This window comes from Rhinolophus sinicus, linkage group LG05 (assembly GCF_036562045.2).
Source record: "Rhinolophus sinicus isolate RSC01 linkage group LG05, ASM3656204v1, whole genome shotgun sequence".
Classification (NCBI taxonomy): Eukaryota; Metazoa; Chordata; class Mammalia; order Chiroptera; family Rhinolophidae; genus Rhinolophus; species Rhinolophus sinicus.
Window position 1 is genome coordinate 140,069,791 of NC_133755.1, and position 19,623 is coordinate 140,089,413.

The 19,623-nt window shown below is 40.1% G+C and overlaps 1 protein-coding gene and 2 long non-coding RNA genes across 4 annotated transcripts in view; 1 reads left to right on the forward strand and 2 right to left on the reverse strand.

Moving 5' to 3' along the window:
• The window catches only part of SLC16A10 (solute carrier family 16 member 10), a 102,363-nt gene extending 84,397 nt beyond the window's left edge, over positions 1 to 17,966 (forward strand). Inside the window, exons 5-7 of one of the 2 annotated variants that reach the window (XR_012496715.1) lie at positions 7,129 to 7,357; positions 9,760 to 10,243; positions 10,452 to 17,966. Coding sequence is in view for 1 of the 2 variants with exons in the window: in XM_019734949.2 (XP_019590508.2) it covers positions 7,129 to 7,357; positions 9,760 to 10,037 (507 nt within the window). In the remaining variant the exon portion in view is untranslated. Of the gene's footprint in view, positions 1 to 7,128; positions 7,358 to 9,759 lie in introns of both variants that reach the window. The other variant, XM_019734949.2, reaches the window with a different exon arrangement.
• Positions 1 to 19,623, reverse strand: part of LOC141571695 (uncharacterized) — a 62,058-nt gene that overhangs the window by 30,978 nt on the left and 11,457 nt on the right. The gene's annotated exons all lie outside the window — the stretch shown is intronic.
• LOC141571696 (uncharacterized) lies at positions 1,847 to 5,958 on the reverse strand. Its single transcript, XR_012496717.1, has 3 exons — positions 5,838 to 5,958; positions 5,460 to 5,600; positions 1,847 to 4,150 (listed from the first exon to the last, which is right to left on the reverse strand). It is a non-coding gene; the product is annotated as an uncharacterized LOC141571696 (long non-coding RNA).

Sequence of the window (19,623 nt, forward strand, 5' to 3'; positions counted from 1 at the left end):
TGGGAAAGAGACCTGAGGCCCTGGCGTTCCTGGGCTGGATGGGGCAAAAACGACAGAACTGAAGCCATCCTACTTCGGGGACATCATGGGAAGGCAGGGTTCTTTGGGAAAGACGACAATGCTGGGGAAAACAGAAGGCAGCAGGAAAAGAGGAAGACCAAATATGAGGTGGAGTGACTCCATAAAGGAAGCCACAGGTATGAGCCTACGGGAGCTGAGCAGGGCTGCGAGGACAGGCCACTGCGGACGTCACTAGTCACCGGGGTCGGAGCTGACTCAATGGCACAGAACACACAAAGTAACGTCCGTTGGTTGCTGTGCAGTAGTAACGACCACCATATACTGAGCTCTTCCACTTGCCGACGAATAGTGCTCTATGGGGCCGTGTCTCCTTTACTCCTTGCACCAGCACCTTGAGGGCGTTATTTCCCCATACAGACGCAAACACTGAGGGACGGAGAGGCTCCCTCACTGTGCGTGTGTGTGTCCAGGTAGACAGCTGCAGGGAGTCTGGGCGTACAGCCAGGAGGAGGTGGACATAGCTGGAGAGTGCCACTTCAATTTAAAGCATTTATTGTACTGTGATCATCCCCCCTTTTATTAATGCCTGTGGATATCGTCACACATTTAGCAGACCATTTGGTCTTTTTCCCAAGTGTCAAGGGAGCCCTCTAACGGACACTTGTTGCCTTACACACTTTCCAGCTGCCTTTCATTCCTTCAAAAAATTCTGAGCACTTACTGGGACCCAAGTACATGCCTAGACCCTGGTGGGGTGACACAAACCAGACAGATATGGTCGCTGAGTCCCTGGAGCAAGACTGGAGGCTGGAAAAAGCTGGGCATGTTGGGAGCTCAAGAAGACAGGGGGAGTGGCACGGAAAGAGTTCGGAAAGCTAGGAGGGGCCAGATTACACAGGGCCTTGCAAGCCCAGGTGAAGAGATTTTCCTTTAAATGTCGTAGGTCTTTGTTGGAGAACAACATGGTCTGATTTTACATTTTAAAGGCCCTGTGGTTGCCCTGTGTGTGGCCAAGGGATTACTGGGAGGGAAGCAAGGGGGCAGGAAGAACAGCAGGAGATGAGCGCAGTGGTCCAGGTGAGACATGATGGCGGTCCAGACGAAGGTGCCACAATGGATGAAGTCATCGTCTATTTGATTCATCAACGTTTTACTCCAAAACAGCTTTTGAAAATTTCCCCATGACATTGGGCAATGAGGTCATTCACATTTTGGGTGGCACATTTTAGTACATAGTACATGTAATTTACAAAAGAAAAGACAGACTTTCCTAGCTTGTCCCATGTTTGGTCTGCAGTTACACAGCAGTGAGTTAAAAGTAATTTCATGTTGGATGGAAGGTTCATCGCAACCTCTTAGGTCATCTTTTAAGTCTGTTTTCCTTCCTTCAAATGCGGTGCAGTGTCTGTGGCACCCAGTGGTACATGCGGAGTCACAGGTGACATGACTGCATCTCAGAGAGACCCGTGAAGGAGAAGGCAGGCCTTCAGTGTGTCCTGAGCCAGCCATGGGCTCCAGCTTGTCAACACGCAGTGGCACCGGGGCCAGCGCACGCCCGGCCCACGCAGGCTACTGGACCTGCCCCTTCGCATAGCTCCCCGCTCTGTGCCTTTTTCCTGGCCTCCCTGCCCAACTCCCAAATGTCTGGTGTGGTTTTTCATTCTTGGCTCTTCTCTACCATGACCAACTCCAGCTCTGCCTGTTCACTCATTCGTCTTTCTCTCTACGGCTCTCCATCCCTGGCTGTCTGCCTCAGGCCCAGCCTCTAAGGGCTGGATGCTCCTGCTGCCTCCCTCTCTTCCCTTCCCTTTGTTGGGGCGTGTTCCGGGACATACCTGCTCTCTGCTTTCGTCTGTTCTATCCCAGCCTTATGGGGCTATGACAGTTCTCTTCCTTCTGTGTCCCCCTGAAGCCAGCTCTGAGCAGCAGCCGGGCACAGAATATACTTCACAACCTCCCACACGGTCTGATTTCTGGTCATGGGCATCTTGGGTATGCGAGGCTGCAGAGCGGAAAAGCCCAGGCTCTGAAAGTAAGACATGAGTTCACACCAGTCCTGTCACCGATTTGTATGCAGAATTGGCAGAGGGCTATGATGAGAATTCATGGTGACAGCTTACGTCAAGTGTCGGTCCAGAGTAGATGATTGATTAAGTCCTTGCTTTATTATGTTTGAATATTCTATTAAATACTGAAGCAGATCCTGATTGGGAACGCGTCTCAGGAAAGGAGACCTTGGTTATCCTGAACAAAAGACTTTGCTCATAGGTAGCAAAGAGTTTAGGAGTATGTCTCCCACTTTTGCTAAAGAGTTCTGAATTTAAACTTCCAGAAAGGTCCTGGGTTCCAGGTATTTTCAGCCCAACAATTTTAAATGCTGAGTGAAGAGATGACTGAACTTCATTATACAGAATAATAATGTAAAGAAAATCTTTGCACAGGTTCCTAGAATATGTACTTTAGTGGGAGAGGAAAGGCTGTGTCCTGGTATCTTCTTCCCATCTTTCTTCACAGGCCTGTCTTTCTACTCACCATTACATTACAACAGATTGTGTGTTTAATATGTAACTGTTCCAGAAGTGTGAGTGTTTCAAAGGTCTGGAAGTTGCCACTCCGTGGTGAAAGAATCAGAAACTTTGGATTTAGATCACTGTCCGTTATGTCCTATTTCTGTGTGACGTGGGCATATTGAAGCATGGACATCATATCCATCTGTGTAAAGCAGACAGACCCAAACAAGCTGTGTGCGTGCCTAGGAAGGGTGTAGGAGGACGCAAACCAAACCATTGAGTGGTTATTCCACTCAATGGAAAGTGGGCATGAGTTGAGGGCTGGGAGGGGTTGAAGGGAGACTTCCGTATATCACTGTATGCACTTTTATAAGGTTCATACTTTGAAAAGAAGGTACTCATGAGTTACTTTGGTCGTGAAGCAAAGTTCACCGCTTTCATAGCCATCTTCTTGTGTCAACTTCCTCTTCTGACTGAGGTAGAACGAACTGATCAGTGTTGCCCAGTTTCCCGTTCCATTTTACATTTTCCTAAAGATACCTCGGGATAAGAGCCTATGCTTTATCAACGTAAGCTATTTCCGAAACACTCCAAGCACTGAGCAGTCCCCCCCTTGCATAAGGAGTAGGGCCATGGGGCCCCTGCTGTCACCTCGGCCAGGGCACTGGGGCCCGTGCCTCCCTCAGGCAGCAATGGCCGTACTCATGTGCTGTCGGGAAAGTGGAACAGACTCCCTGTGAAGCATTTGAAAGGCCTGTGGCCTCTGTGTGCTTCAGAAGCAGCCAGCCACTTGGCTGTGGCTGGACACTCCCCTTCAGTTTGCGATGGACTGGCAGAGCTCTGCTGCCAACTGCTTTCTGCCCTGGGTTCCCAGCCAGAGACTCGAAAGTCTGGAAATGTTATATTGAAAACATTTATAGGAGGAACACTTGGCTCTTAACTGTGGGCAATTGTGTGTCTGCCTCCATCCGAAAAGGCCTTCTGCTTACCCAGGTGCAGCTCGTTTTTCCTTTTGAACTATACTTAGATTCCTGAGCAAAAAGACGGACATTTCTCCAAGAATGCTCTCTTTGTGATAGAAATGGGAAAGGTAACAGCAAAAGAAAAAAAAAATTTGTTCTTAGGTACATAAACTAACTGAAGCAGGGGGTTATTCTAGAGCCTGTAATATTATGACAGAAGATATTTCCTTGCATGAGTCTAAGAAAACAAAAGCAAGAAAGCCATCTCAACTGTCAATGCCTTATTAAATGTCAGTGGCGGAGCCCAGAAGAGAATCAGAGACCTTTGAATCCCTTACTTAAATCTAACCAGAGCTCCTATGTTTGCAGAAAGAAAAAAAGATTGCATGTAATACTACATTTATTTTCCTTTCAAACATTGGGGCCCAGTAGCTACAGATGAATCAATATGTGATGTACGGATCAGTATTTGTCCTGGGAAGTGATGACGTCCTGAACCTCCCCTACGAGCGAGCAGTTTGCTAAACCTCGACATGCGGTCCTTCTCGCTGTGTGTGAGGACGAGGTGTGTCCGCCAGCTGGCCTGCTCCCCCCAATGGAGCTCCATTTTGGGGAGTGACACCTGCCGGGAAAGAGCATCGTTTCTCACCGCTGTAGCTACAAATAAGGTCGAAACAGCTAGTTAGTTTCTGAGAAATGCTAAAGAGTAAATGTGTAAATTTCTATGTACTCAATTCTTAAAGAAAAACTGAGAAATTTTACTTTGAAATAATTTAAATTTGACAATTGTTATTAAAATTTAATAAAGAAAAACTAACAATGATTGTCAAATTATGGAAAAAGAGAGAAAATATAAATCTAGTTTGAATTGAGAAAAGGAGAACTTGCAGTCAGGTTAAGTATTGAGAGGAAATATGCCCAAAATACGTAGTAATACATTTGAAACTCTTAAGTGGATTTCTTACAACACTGACCAAAGAACAAAAATTTGCAGGGGCCAAAAGTGGACAGAAAAATGAGGATAACTACTAAAAGTGAAGTGCCTGGTTATCATGCTATGTAAATTAGCCCAAAAAACCATTTTTTCATTGAGCAAAAGTTACTTTGTGCCAAATAGTATGCTAGGCTTTCAACAGTTCATTCTGGTTCTGTTATCTTGGAAGAGAACAAAATAGTAAAAGAGTAGGATGCACATTCAAAGAAGAGAATCTATTTCTGAAAGCTAACCTAGTGTAATTACAATGTGTGTTTGGGAATGTTTGGTCTGTGGCTTTCCTAACTAAGCCCATTGAATCTGGCCCCATACTGTCCTGAAAATTTATTCTGGATTCTCTGGAGTGTGTGGTGATACTTATGTTTCTAAGAGTCAAATGACTCTCCATATTTACCTCCTTTTATGTTTGTAGGTAGAGTTAATTCTATAATTGAGAATATTAGTGTTTTTCTGGTTAGTTTTTCAATTAAAAAAAAAACTCCTTAAACCTTTACTTACTTGTTAATTTCAAACCACTTTGTACATTTTGCTTTATCTTTAGATCTCTTTTGACATGGATGGGAAGCCTCAGGAAGTCTTTTTAGTAGCCTGGGGTTACAGAGAGTTAGAACCTGGTCCCTCTGAGGTTCTTTCCAACCTACCAGGCTGCAAACTCAATAATTACCCACCGCCAAGAAATTACACTTGTGCTTTCTTGGAAGTTGAGTTGGCTTGGGGAAAAAGATATTTAAGTAGAAAATTTTAAAATCAGGAGAATGGGGAGATTGTGTTCTTTAGAAGATGTGAGGTGCCAGACTTGTTTTTCAAATAGCCAACTCAGTCTTAAACTAATTATCATTTCTACCATAAACCAATGTTAGTAATGAAAAATATACTCAGCTATATGGTCTGATAGTGTCAAAGAGAGACCTAACCTGGAGTGTGAAACCTTTTTCAAGAGCATGTTTTTGACCATGACTGTGGTCCAGTCACCTGGGGAGCCGGTGAAACGGCCATTCCTGGACCTCCACGCACACGCTGCCTCTTCAGGGGCTCCTCAGGGGACCTGGGTGCACGTTAAGGTGACGGGCTGCCCTGACACATGCCACCAAGCTCGGGGAGCCACAGCCGTGCCTAGCAGGACATGGGCAGACAGGACACATGAACTGTGATCAGCGTGGCCGCTGGACGTGGTCCCCCCTTCCTGCCCATCGCCCGGCTCTGGAGGTCCCTCTGGGAACAGTCCCGTCAGCTCCCTGCGACCGCGCACACAGACCACGGACCAGGCTGCTCCCTCTGTGCTTCAGGCACGTTACCAAACCTCCCCAGTATCACCGTCCTCTGTACAATGGGGCTACCATCAGTACCCACCTCCTAAAGTTGGCATGGGGAGCACATCGACAGCTTAGAACAATGCCTGGCATTTAATAAACGGGAAAGAAATGCAAGTTGCCATTATACTTTTTAAAAAACCAGATGCTTTTGAAGACATTCTGCTGATTAATGAATTGTCCAGTTTTTATTCTCTGCCTAAAAAAGTTGTTGAACTGTCTGCTTCTTTCCTTCTTTTGTACCCACCACACTTTGAATATACGACTATGGTAGCATCTAGAACACTTCATGTAAACGTATTCACATGTTCGTCTCCCCACATCCCATGAGTAGGAACCAGGTCTTATTCACACAGCACAGTACCTACCAAATGGCAGGCAAACCAGGTGTTAGATCCTGTCTACTACTCTAACACTAAACGGAAAGTGTTCAGTGTCTCAAAATATTTCTCAGCCTTAACTCTGGGTACTTAAGTCAAACATATCTGTACTGTGTCACCAGAAGACATAATATTTGAAAATACTCTTTGATGATAATAATCACACTGATTTACACTATGAGTAAAATTGGATTACCTAAATGAGTTCTTAGGGTGTTAGTATAGACTACTGTTTTCATTATATGTTATGTATCATATATTTCCTATGACAGAGTCAAAATATAATTGGAATGTGAAGAATCAGAATTCAGTACATATTTATATAACACATATCAAATCATAGTTACTTATTTTAATCTCTCTCACTTGGTCTGAATATGCTCATCAAATCTGGAATATTAGCAGGTATCACATTCTAAATTGATTATTTAAATATCTAAAACTTACATCACCACATTCCCCAAACTGGAAATTCTACCATGTGAATATCTGATCTTGTTGGCGTATTTTCAATTTGCAAAGGACTCATACCAATAAAGTATAATTTCAAAGGTAAAATTTTAAAAATCAAATATTTGATGAATGAATTTGAGCTTATATTCACAGAACTCATATTTATTGAGCACTGGCCAGGTACAAGATCCTTAAACCTTATAAATATCTAGTCCGAAGGTGACTCGTACAGAGTCTGACCTCAAAGAGCTTACAGGCTGGAAGGGAAAGTAAGTATGTAAAAGTAGTGACTTTCTTCCTGTCCCTTACTGGAAATGTTGAGAAAGTGCTAGGGGAACTCCGGGGAGATGATTATGGAAGTGGATTATGTGTATAAAATCAAGCTGACCTGGCCTGGGAGGCAACTAACCATTAACCACTAAAACACCCGACGAAAGTTGCTCAGGAGCATACGGCTCATTCCTGACGGCAGCGCTGACGTGGTGGTGTCTGTCCTAGGTGCTGTCCTTCGTCTTCATCGGTGTGATGTCCATGATGATTCCCCTGTGCAGCGTCTTCGGGGCCCTCATCGCCGTCTGTCTCATTATGGGCCTCTTCGATGGATGCTTCATTTCCATTATGGCCCCCATTGCCTTTGAGTTAGTCGGTGCCCAGGATGTCTCCCAAGCAATTGGATTTCTGCTCGGACTCATGTCTGTACCCATGACTGTGGGCCCACCCATTGCAGGTAAATATAGTGATTCTCCAGGAATTATATTAAGTCAGAGTATTTTCTACTATAGGTCCTAGGTCTCACTTAGGTGTAAATATGTTACAATTTATTAGTGACGGGACTTTTGTTTTTGTGTGGACCTTATCTGTAATATTTCTATTGATAAGACCAGCTGTAGATGGCCATGTTGAAAAAGTCTGCTGAGGAGTCTCTCTTATCCTTATTGATATCTAAAACACTTAATAAAATGTGGAACGGTAAGCTTCTGGGCCTCAAGCTTTCACAATTCCTCAATTTCACTTAGTGTGAGGAATGGGAACACTGTTTCTTTTTAAAAAGAGATGAAGATTCTGAAAGATTTCAAAATATGTGTGCTTTGTGTAAGAGATCATATTCCCCTGAGAAATAATTAATGAAAAATAACATTTATTGGAAACAACCCAAATGTCCATTAGCAGATGAATAAACAAAATGTGGTCTATCCATACAATGGAATATGATTCAGCCATAAAAAGGAAGGAAGTACTTACTGAGACATGCTACCAGGTGGACGAACATTACACTAAGAGGGCAAATACAAAGTGTCACATATTGCATGATGCCATTTATGTGAAATATCCAGAATAGGTAAATCCATAGAGACGGGCAGTAGAGTGGTGGTTGTCAGGGGCTGGAGGGAAGGGTGATTAAGGCGTAACTACTTACTGGGTATGGAGTTTCCTTCTGGTTTGATGAAAATATTTTGAAACTACACAGAGGTGGTGATTACACAACACTGGGAATGGACTAAATGCCACTAAAATGGTTAATTCTATGTTGTGTGAATTTCACCTTTAGAAATCTTCTGAATGATAGTAGAAAGATGTCTCATGTTCAGTATTGCTTGGGTGCCAGTGTGCATTATTATAAGAAGATTTGATAAAATTATACAATTTAAAAGTATGCACTGTTATCTGCATCAGTGAAAGTTCAGCTTAACACGTTGCGTACGGATCACGAGAATCTTCACGAGGGATTTAAACCCCGCCGTACGCAACATGTTAATTCATTCTCAGACCCAGAACCACACACATCTGGCAACTTTGCCAGTTGGGAACCTAGTCATGAATCAACCAAGCAGAGTCATTACTGCGCAGACCAAATACAATTTCAGTTCTGAAGGTCACAGTCTCCTTGTAGGAGAGCCCTCCAGCCCTTCCCTTCTCCCACTAGTCACACTATTTTTACACCTCACAAGCGTAGTTTCAAGGGTTTCCAAGTCTACAATAGATTATGAGCAGCACTTGAGTAGAAGTGGTACTTGCCACTACAAGTACCTGATAACAGACTAAGAATAAAGGTGGTAACAGGAAACTTGCAAAGCAGGGAGAACCACACAGCCACTGGCTGCAGAAGGCCCCCGGCTCAGCAGCAGGTCTGAGGGCGCTGCAGCTAAAGCCCAGTAATTAGTGCTCATGACAAGGAGAGGTCTGGGTGTATGTGGGACATTCTGGTACAGCGGGAAGGAAAACCACCTCCTTAGGTAGGTACACTGTGTACTGCAGGTTTCTATCCAGAACGACTGTGCCCTTCTGTAACGTATTGGTACTTAACACGTTGCGTACGGCGGGGTTTAAATCCCTCATGAAGATTCTCGTGATCCGTACGCAACGTGTTAACTGGGCAAATCCTCGCCAGTCACATGTTCAGCACGGCCTGCTCCCAGGACAGTTCAGGTCACTGAGGTTGTACAGGAAAAGTTACAAAAGTTTAAAAACACTACGGTAACTATGAAAATTTGGATTTTGTTAGAGAAATTAGATATAAGGAGTACTCCAAGTAACGGGTTCAGAAGCAGAGCCTGAGATCTATTAGAGTGCCACACAGATGCTCGTATTTTCCTCTCGTGTGCTGACAAACATGAGTATCTTTCCAAAATGTATTTAACAACTGTTTTCTTCCTAACTTAAGAGTTACAATGTTTCATGATTTTGAATTATGATTTTAAATAGTTTTACATTATTTTATGAAAAATATACCCAAGAAAGCTTTGAAATGTAGACATGTTGAGGTAAGTGTGTACGAGAAGCTTCCGTTTGGTGGTCTGTCCACCTCTGTGTCGGGATGCCCCAGATGGCTCCTGAAGGGTTTTGAGGAAGCCAGAGCTTGGCTGCAGTATTTTCTCCAGGTAATATCTTGGTCTGAAAATCCAGTGGCCTGTAGTCTGTGACAACATTACAGATATGAGAGCTTTTCCTTCCTCGTATCAGAAAAGGTTTGTATTTTAGACACATTTCCTAAAAAATATCTTATAGTCTGAGATGTTTGAACTAGCGCTATGAAGTTACCAGATTGGGACTAGGTCATCACTGTGACTGATTTGAGACCCCTAAGAGCCACACTTGTTCTCTCTTGGTGACAGTTCTTTCCCTTCCCAGGGTTACTTCGTGAAAAGCTGGGCTCCTACGATGTGTCATTCTACCTCGCCGGAGTCCCTCCCCTTATTGGAGGTGCTGTCCTTTGTTTCATCCCATGGATCCATAGTAAGAAGCAAAGAGAGGTCAATAAAACCACTGGAGGAGAAAAGACAGAGAAAATGCTGGAGAACCAGAACTCTTTGCTGTCAAACTCACCTGAAATCTTTAAGAAAGAATCTGAGTCTTCTTTTAATGTCCAACATACCTCCACCAGACTGGACTTGCTTTCAGAAGTTTAAGCAAATTTTCCTTTTATATGAATTGCAAATTTCTTATTTTTTTAATCACATCCTAAAAACAATAGCACAATAATTGGGAAATAGAACACTTATTACACAAGAACCATTTTCTGCCACTTAATAGCTGTCTGATATTTCCATGAGTCTGAGGGCAGAGACTGGTACATGAAAACATGTCTGAAAGTCAAATATTGTGAGAATTTGAAGCTACTGTGTTTCCCAGAAAATAAGACCTAGCTGGACAATCAGCTCTAATGGGTCTTTTGGAGCAAAAATTAATATAAGACCTGATCTTATATTATATTATATAAGATAGGGTCTTATAGTAAAATAAGACTGGGTATTATATTAATTTTTACTCCAAAAGACGCATTAGAGCTGATTGTCTGCTAGGTCTTATTTTCGTGGAAACAGGGTATTTCAGTAAAAAGTACCTTTGGAAACTGTGAATGCTATTCAGCTTCTACAAATATTTAAAAATACCTCAAGCTGTACTGAAAGGTTTGCAATTTGGTTAGGACTGGAAATATTGTTTGTTGTCTTACGTGCTTGTTTTTAATTCTGGTATCTGTATTTTAATGTCTTCTGCTATTTGGAAACTTGTTATAAAATTTAAGTCTCAATTCTAGATAATGTGAGATCCAGCTACACCTCAAGTTTATGTTCAAGTTGCTTGCTTGCTGTTAAACAAGCTATGAAATTCAGTTGTTCGCACTTGCTCTGGTGTCAGGGCCCTTCTTGGAGCAGATGTTAACAGTGTATTCAGAATGAATACATGCGATGAGAAGGATGCTGTTCGTAAGGGCAGAGCAGTTCAAAAATCAGGCTTTTCTTCCATTTACGTGTGTTCCTTTTGGGTTTGCAGTGCGTTTTGCTCAAGTAGCCAAATTCTAACAATAAAGTAAAATAGAATGAATGAAAGATATTCTAGCAATTTTAACACACAATTTTTCTAACTACTGAATTTGTTTGCACTGGGACCTGGTATTCAAACTAGTCTTATTGAGCATGTATCAAGTTGTAGTTTCAGGCATAAACGGGGGGAAAAAATTTTGTTTGTGATAATAATATCTATTTCTAATAGAAACAGTTGCTCAAATTGGTTTATGAAATTACTGGGTCGTGAAAGGTTAATAATATTTATAAAGAGAAACAACTCCTACATTTCCAAAACTTTCTGGCAGGAAATTGCATTCATATGTTTTTATCCTAGTGTGCCCCCATAACATTCCCAGTATTTTTTCTGTCTATCCATAGACAATTGTAAGAAAGCCATTAGAGTTTTAAATACCTAAAATTAAAACCAAAGTCATGTCATGACCCATACTCATGTACAAAAAATAGGAACACTTTCCTCATCCCTGAAATTATACTTTAGTACATTTTTGTTTCTTATTTAGGTCTTAAATAGTTAATATGTGAAGTATATTTAAATATTAAATATATTTAAATCTTAAATAGGGATGCGAAGTATATTTAAATCTTAAATATTTCAAATGTATCTTGTTCACCTGGGGAAAATGTCCTTTTCTAAAGCACCTCCAAGATCCATCTGTTTCTAAATTCTCCTTAAGGAAAGAAAGTTAGTGTGTTATCTCCCTACTTTACTTCTCAGCTTCTGTTGTTTCCGAAAGGCAAAGTCCGTCCATGCCTTGTCTCTAGCTAAGGATGGAGATACCTGGAAAGCATATGGATTTATAGTTGCTAGGGGGTGAGGAGTGGCTTGCAGGGGACTGGAGGGAAGTGAGGCTGTTAGTTACACAGCTAGAAAACCCAGTAACTTTTCCTTTCAGTATCAGCTTTCTTATCTGCAACCTTGAAAGTTCAAAGTGGGAACACTAAATGTGGAATCTATTTTTAATAGGATTTAAATAATTTTGATTGTGAAGACATTCAGCAATTTACTATGTCATACGCACAGTTGCAACTTACTACTTCCAATACTTCCATATTTCATACTGAGGAGACTTAGGTAATTTGTTTTTTTGGAAGGGTCAATAAACAAAACAAAACAAAACACCCCCTACATTTGACCACACTGCCCTTTCATGTTCTTATTTTAAACTTTTAGAAAATGACTTAGAAATGATAATGTAATACATTATTAGGTTCTTCATTTATTCTTGCCAAGTTATAAAAACATTATTTCCTGGTTATTATCAGTGCTTTTGAGATCAGCAAAAACATACAACTAAGACCAATCATCAAACCTGCCATTATAACATTTTTTTTTACAGTTTTAGCAGACTCCTAAGACTACCCCCTCCCCCAATTTTACAGAACGAATAATTCTGAAATAGAATGCTTACTCTGTAAAGACCTCCAAAGTATCTTCCCTTTCAAAATTTGGTCGATTTTAGGGGGAAAAAGGTAATAATCTGAAACTCAAAGATTTGATCTTGCTTTGTGAGTTTCCATATTAAAAGAGCAACATGACTTAAGTATTTATAATAAAACTTAGATCTCATAATATTACACAATATATTGCAAATATGTCGTTTTCAGTCTAATGGAATGAATCAAATAGGGTCTATAACATCAAAAAAGCTCCACTGTAGGAGACTCTTATGAAGAATACTGTGCTGTAATATAAAATTAAAAACTATAAAAGGTACAATATTAAGTTCCATAAAACACATATTTAGTAATATGTTTGATACAAAAGTTCTATAAGTCTAAAGTTCTAAAAGATCTACAAACTAAGAAAATGAAAAATACTAATATCCATCAAGATGTGTTGCAGACCAAGAAATATTACAGACCAATAAAATATTTTATTTTCCTCAAAGTAAATCCTTTTTAATTTCTGAACAGAGTGTTACTTTGCCATAAAGTGATCTGATGGGCCTAAATTTTGTTTGTTTAATCCAGATACTTTCTTGTGAGGAAAAGAATAGGGTCGGATCTCTGTATTCTGTTTCATTATCCTAATTCTGATAAGACTCAGCAAATTCTCACATTCAAAAGGTTGTGGTATCCGAGGCCAACAATAACATAAGAAGGGAACAATTAGTATTCCTCCTAGAAACTCTGGATCAGATACACTTGTAACTGGTGCTCAGTGGTCTCCCAGAAACACTTTGGTTACATGTCACTGCAGTGGTTATTATTGGGATCCATCCATTTCAGTAATAAACCACCCAGATTATTGATAATTTTATTCAAAATTTATAAATCTCTTTGATCACAGTTGCAATGCTTAGTCTATAGCCCTACTACAAGACTTGTAATTTCCACTGGAAATTGCATAGTGATTGCATTGTTTCCAATTCTATTCATAAATAAAAACGACCTCATTTACATTTCATGCTCCATGTATTATCTGTTTATACATATTTGCAGATGATCACATGGGCTCTGCCCAAGTATGGAGACACCTTTAATGCTATTAGCTTCAACTGCTTCTTATACTTTTAAAGTAAATGTACACTTAGTTGGAAAGTAAACATGTATATTTACTCTTTTCATATTATCTTTATCCTTACCATTCTTTTTCTCTTTAATTCCCCCTATCCTTCAAAAATCTGCTGGAGAGTCCAATTAACACCCTCGCATAGTTTTAAGGGCCGTCCAGCTGTCCTGCTCACTGGTCCTTATAGTTTCAGAGGATAGAACCCCATCCACTTTTGTGTATCTTGGAGAATGGCTTGTTCTCAGCCTTCAACTTCGAGTTCTAATGGTCTATATTGAGAAAGTTTTTTTAATTATATGCTGAAAATTTGGAAGGGAAGTCCTAAGTTTCATATAATTGGGTCTTTTGTGCTAACATATAAAACTTTAAATGTTTTGAGGTAAATGCTTTGAGAGAAAAAACTGTCAAGTTCTTAGCATAAATATTTTCAGAGCGTAATTTTCTTACTTTGATTTTCCTATTCCTTTAAAGTTTTGCCAAATCTTAGTCCTGAGAGCACATCATGGAGGATGGCATGGAATGTAGCGGGCCTCTTGGATGCAGCACCTAAGAACCGGCCTTAGGCTGGGTCGCACTTCATGGTGAGTCTAGAGCAGGGGTGTCCAAACTGCGGCCCGCGGGCCAACTGCGGCCCACAATCCATTGTTAATTGGCCTGCAGCAAATTCCAAAAATATGTTTAGTTTACTTAAATAAACCAGAGGAGGCAATACGTACTTCACCTCGAGTGAGTGGCCCAGCTGTTTGTGTATTTTACCGCATATGGCCCTTGGTAAAAAACATTGAAAAAAGTTTGGACACCCCTGGTCCAGAGGTACAAGTGGAAAGGGTAAGCTAATTAGCTCCAATTTTTATATATGGAAACAATTTAAATAAATATGTAAAACTTATTTAAACTCTTTAGGAAATTTTGAACACTGAAAACGTCATCATTGCTGGCATAAACCATAAGGAGCAATTTCTATATTAGGTTAGATTGTTGCTTTTTTCCAATGTGTCAAAAGTAGGAGGAAGTTAAACTTTATTACTTTCTTCTTGCATCTATGTTATTTTTTAATTTGAAAGACAAGTGGTGTCTTGGAGAATAGAAACATGCATCATCGATAACAGTTTAACTCTTAAAAACACAAACTTTTTGCCTTGTAATCAAAACAAAGACCAATTTGCCATTCATCATGGTGAAGTGGAAGGAGAACACACTACAGAAGGAAGGCGTGCTACTTTCCTGACAATCATGAGTGCTGCTCAGATTATACTCGCTGACTTGTGTTGATGATTTAGTGGAAGGGAAATAAAAAGACCCTCCAGAGAGAAGTCTGAGAATGGTTCAGGGAACCGTAAGGCTGGAGCAGCATCAGGCAGCTCCTGGGCTCAAAATCAGCTCACAGCCACAGCCACGTTTATTGTTTATTTGTGGGTAGAGGCTAGTGCTTTGTTTTATCCATATAAAACAGAGTGATAGGTTACAGTTCTCAAGAATAAAGGGCCAAATGCCTGTAACTAAATGTGAAACCTGCATATAACTTAGAATCACAATTGTTGAACTATCCTAAACGTGGACTTTATCAGATGATTTCTGAAACAATAAAGACCCATGAAACAATTCATTGCCACATCTTGAATCACTCAAAGAAACCTTGCAATTTGGGACATATATTACTTTGTTTGTCCTTTTTAAAATTATCAATTTTTAAATAGTCAACATGGATAATCTTGACCTTTGTATATTCACAGAAATCCCCCATGGTACTATTTTCTTGACAGATATAACATAGGAGGCTACCTCATTTAGGACACAATAGACTTCAATGTTTTACTAGTATGTTGGAAAGACATTGGGAATGAAATAAAACCTTTCTAAGTACTTGATCATGACAGTCCACCTACCTCAGCTTTCAGTGTCCAACTAAAAGCCTTGCTTAATCAACTCTTGTCTAATCAGAAGGAAGCTAATGGCGTTTTGGGGATTAAAAGGCGAGGGAATGCAAGTTGTTAAGGGGTCAGAATATCAGTAGAAGTGCTGAAGTGCTTTGTTCTGGTAAATGGATAAAAAAGAACAAAAGAGAAATATTAACTTATGTGCCCTGTGGATAATCTCAAAAAAGGAAAAAAAAAAAACCCTGAAGAAATGTATAATCCGTGCATAAAAATGAACACTTACTAAAATGCTTTACCAGTGGCTTTTCAAATTATACTGGCAGCTTGACGATGAGGTCTTGTTTTCATTTGTTGTCTTTGGCAAGAAGATGGAGGACCACTGACAAGAGATGGTATGCTTGTGCCTTAACCTTACAGCTTACATGTGGAACTCCTGGGAGAGGCTTCCCTTTCCTAGTGGTAATGGGTTTTCTGTCTCCCTGGAGTTTTTGAAAAGGCTGTTGTTGAGTGTGGCAACAGTACAGGAGTCAACCCACAAGTTCCCAATCTATAAAGATATTTTTAGCCTTTCAATATGAGTGCTGTAAGAAGAGTATTTTGGAGTTGAGTGTCACTAAGCATGTAAGGGATAGGAACTATCTATAACTTTTAGAAATCAAATCATATGTGATATTATTTTGGAGACTCTGATATGTATGACTTTTATTCTTTACCAGATAATACTTTTTAGTTTTATCAGAAGAGTGGACTTTAAAAATATTTTAAATGTGTATAAACACAAACCTTTTCTACTGTGATCTTCCCTAAATGTAGTCTTTTATAGTATGTTCTAATATGCTAGAAAGTAATGGGTAAATGTGTCTTTTATAATTCAGCCTATACTGGAATATTAATTCAGGGATAGAGGGCTTGTTAGCAAGGTGCTGTACTTTGACCCAAGGCTCTGAACGAGCAGACTGTGTATTTGGTGACTTGTTTCCTACCAAAGAAAGATTAGATCAAGATTGGTGCTAAATTTCATGTTCCCTTCAAAATTATTTTTTTCTTTTAAGTATATATAACACAATAGGAAATGTATAGACCCAGCAGTATTATGTATGTTGCATTTTGTATATGTATGTAAGGGGAAAAACCTCACATACAAAGCAATTATTGAGTTCAAATATTACTTAGAGGTATGTAATTTTTGTTAACATATAAGGCTTTAGAGTATACTCACAAGAAAATGATCACCAAATGAAAACTTCATGATAAACAGAGCCCCCAAGGTAAACTGTAAAGAAAAAGTCCCTGGTCAATGTTTCTAGCACGACGTTAGCTATTCCAAGTATTCTGTAAGTCTGAGGGTATGTGACAAAAAATTATATATATTTTATTATATAGTTATAGATGCACAAATTGCTTTCTGTTGTGCTTATTTAAGCAGATATTGTAAACTATTTTTCAGGCTGAAATTGGAGTTCTGGGAGTCATCAATTTTAAAACCTGGATAATGAGTTACGTACTTTAAAAAAAAAATTCACACTGAAAATATCATCGTTTATCTTTCAGATTTAACAGAAAGATTTAAATTAGTAAGGACTGTGTCTAGGTCAGTGTTGGCCAATCTCAGACTTGTGATTTATGGAGGGCTCCCAGCTTTGTGGTTGTGGTTGTGTGACACTCACCTGAAATGCCACCCAAAATTCCATGTGGGTTTCTGAGTCCCCATGTACCTGTAAGTAGGATTCAGATGAAGAGGGGACCACACGCTTTTATTTAACCCTGCTGTCTTTATAGACTTTGCCTTAACTCTATTTTCTGATGATTTTGTAAATATACATTAGGAAAATGATATACGCTATCAGACTATACATTCAGAATCTACTCCTGGATTCTCTGTTAACCGATTGATAATTCTTTTCTACTGTTAACATGGTTAACGTGGGAGGGAGAATGGGGGGCTTGTTAATCAGCAGTTACAGTAGGGTGAGATTAAATATCCCTTTAAGAATAACTTCTGATGTAACTGTTACTATAGTGTGGTTTGAGAAATGTAAGACTGGACAGGCATTGCACAATGCTTGATAAATTTGCCTTTTGTCAGTTTGTTCTCCTAACGTCTATTTTAGCCTGAGCGTTACCGCTATCACAGACTGAACCCTGCAGTATTATTAAGAGAGAGCTTGGGTATTTTAAGTAGCTCCTAGTATAATATGACCTTTTTCATGCCAACTTATTTTAATGTTTATCTGAAAAATAATATTTAAATTATTTTGCATATTTTCAAAGTTAGAAAAACATGCTTTATCTTGGACATGAAAACCAAATTATTCCACGAGCACGCTGCCCACCGCAGTGTCACGCTGCTTCTCTACCTCCCCGGGATGCCATTTTTGGCACAAGAGTTGTTTAAATATAGATCTCCATGTGAAATGATTATGCTGGATTTGATCAGTATGCAGTATTTTAGTATGTGCCTTTCAAAATTTTTATGTTTCTTTTTAAAGGGTATAATTTATAATTGATTTTTATAATGTGAAATTTAATATAGATACCCAAAAGAGCTGTGTAATCATTGGGAGGATAAGATCATTTTATGTGGAACAATGTGATATTCTCGGTAAATACAATAAAAGCATTTTAGCAAATTCCTATATGGCTTTGTGATTGTATTTATAGAATTCCTGGGGAGAAGGGGGGAAGAAAAAGTTACTAAAGTTAAGGAAAACAGTCTGTGTTGAGTAAAAGAAATAAGCTGTGTGCTTTCTAAGCGGCATATATGTACTCCAAGTGTGTTTGGGTACTGTTACACATTAATATGTTTCTGAAACAAAGAACAGGGATAGAAATGACCCACAAGCACTGGATAGTCCAAAATCTATTTCTTTTTGACACTCTTTTCTTTGTTGTTGTAGTTGACTTACACTACTGTTTCTTTTACTTACACTGATTATACTTATTAAATTCAGCGGGTACTTGGTGACCTACTCATGGACAATTTCAGGAGATGATCAAGAACCAGGCTGGAATTGTACAAAGCACTGCGTTATTATGCGTTACCCACAGTTGGAGGGTGGTTATTGTTTGATGAGCCCTGACTACAGAGCAAATCATTGTTTATGTTTAAGGGTGCTAAAGAGATTTTTTTCTATTAAACTCAAGAATTTATCATATATCATCTAATCCAATAATTATTTACATGCCTGCACGTGGGTGCCTGAATGTACAGGCCACTGGAGGGCTTTTGAAAAAACCAGGAAAGAATGGATCTGACAGATTGTTACTGATCATGAGCAAGACAAAATTCATTCTCCTGAAAAAGTAATTTTTATGGAAAAAATTAGAAGAATTCTAATCAGAAAACCTAATTTTTCTAGAGGCATAACTCAATTATCGTAAGTATCAGACTTTTAGGGTTTAAAGTTCTCGCCTCATAGTCTCCTACAGAGGAACCTAAAACTTTCAGTCCAAGAGTTCTTCTTTTAGATCCTCAACTCCAGTGTTGCCAGTGCCCTCTTGACTCCTCCCAGGGACAGGAGGCTCACGACCTCCCCAGCTGGGCCCGCGGCCTCCCACGCTCCCCCCATACAGCTCGCCCACCCTTTGCCTCCCTGGTCACTCCCACACATCCATCAGTTAGTTACTCCAGCAAATGGCTTTGGGTCCATGTGGATCAACTTTCTTTCCACTCACACTGAACAGCGACACTTGGAACCTTGTCATCTCTGGAAATGGCTTCGTCTTTGAAATCTGAGATACTAACACCCCTCTCGCTTAGCACAGCTTCCTATCACTTTATTCCCTGCTCCTCACGTCCATTGGGTTTGCTCTTCAACTTGGAGACCACCTCCCATTGACGCCTCCATTCCCTCCCAATGCCCAGTCTGTCTTCATTGATCAGGTCTCTTCAGTCTTTACTTTGGTCCCTAACCCTTAACTCTGTGATCTACAAAACTCTGATCAGCTCTCTGACTATTCAGCTCACTAGTAGCTCCTGCATCACCTCCCCCACCCCAATTAAACACTTCCAGCTTCCTCGACTGTCTTCTCTCGCATCATCAATTTTTCCCTCTCTATTGGATCATTCCTATCAGCCTCTATACACGCTATCACTCCTCCCATTTTGAGAGGCAGTGGGGGGGCGGGGGGGGGGGGGAGAAAGGCCTCTTTTAAACCCACATGTCCCTTGCAGCTACTGCCTCATTTCCTTCCATCCATTTGAAAAAGAAAAAAAAATCTTAAATTTCTACTTACTCTCTCCTATTTTATCTGCTCCCATTCTCTCTCGAGTCTGCTCCACTGAAACTGTCCTTCC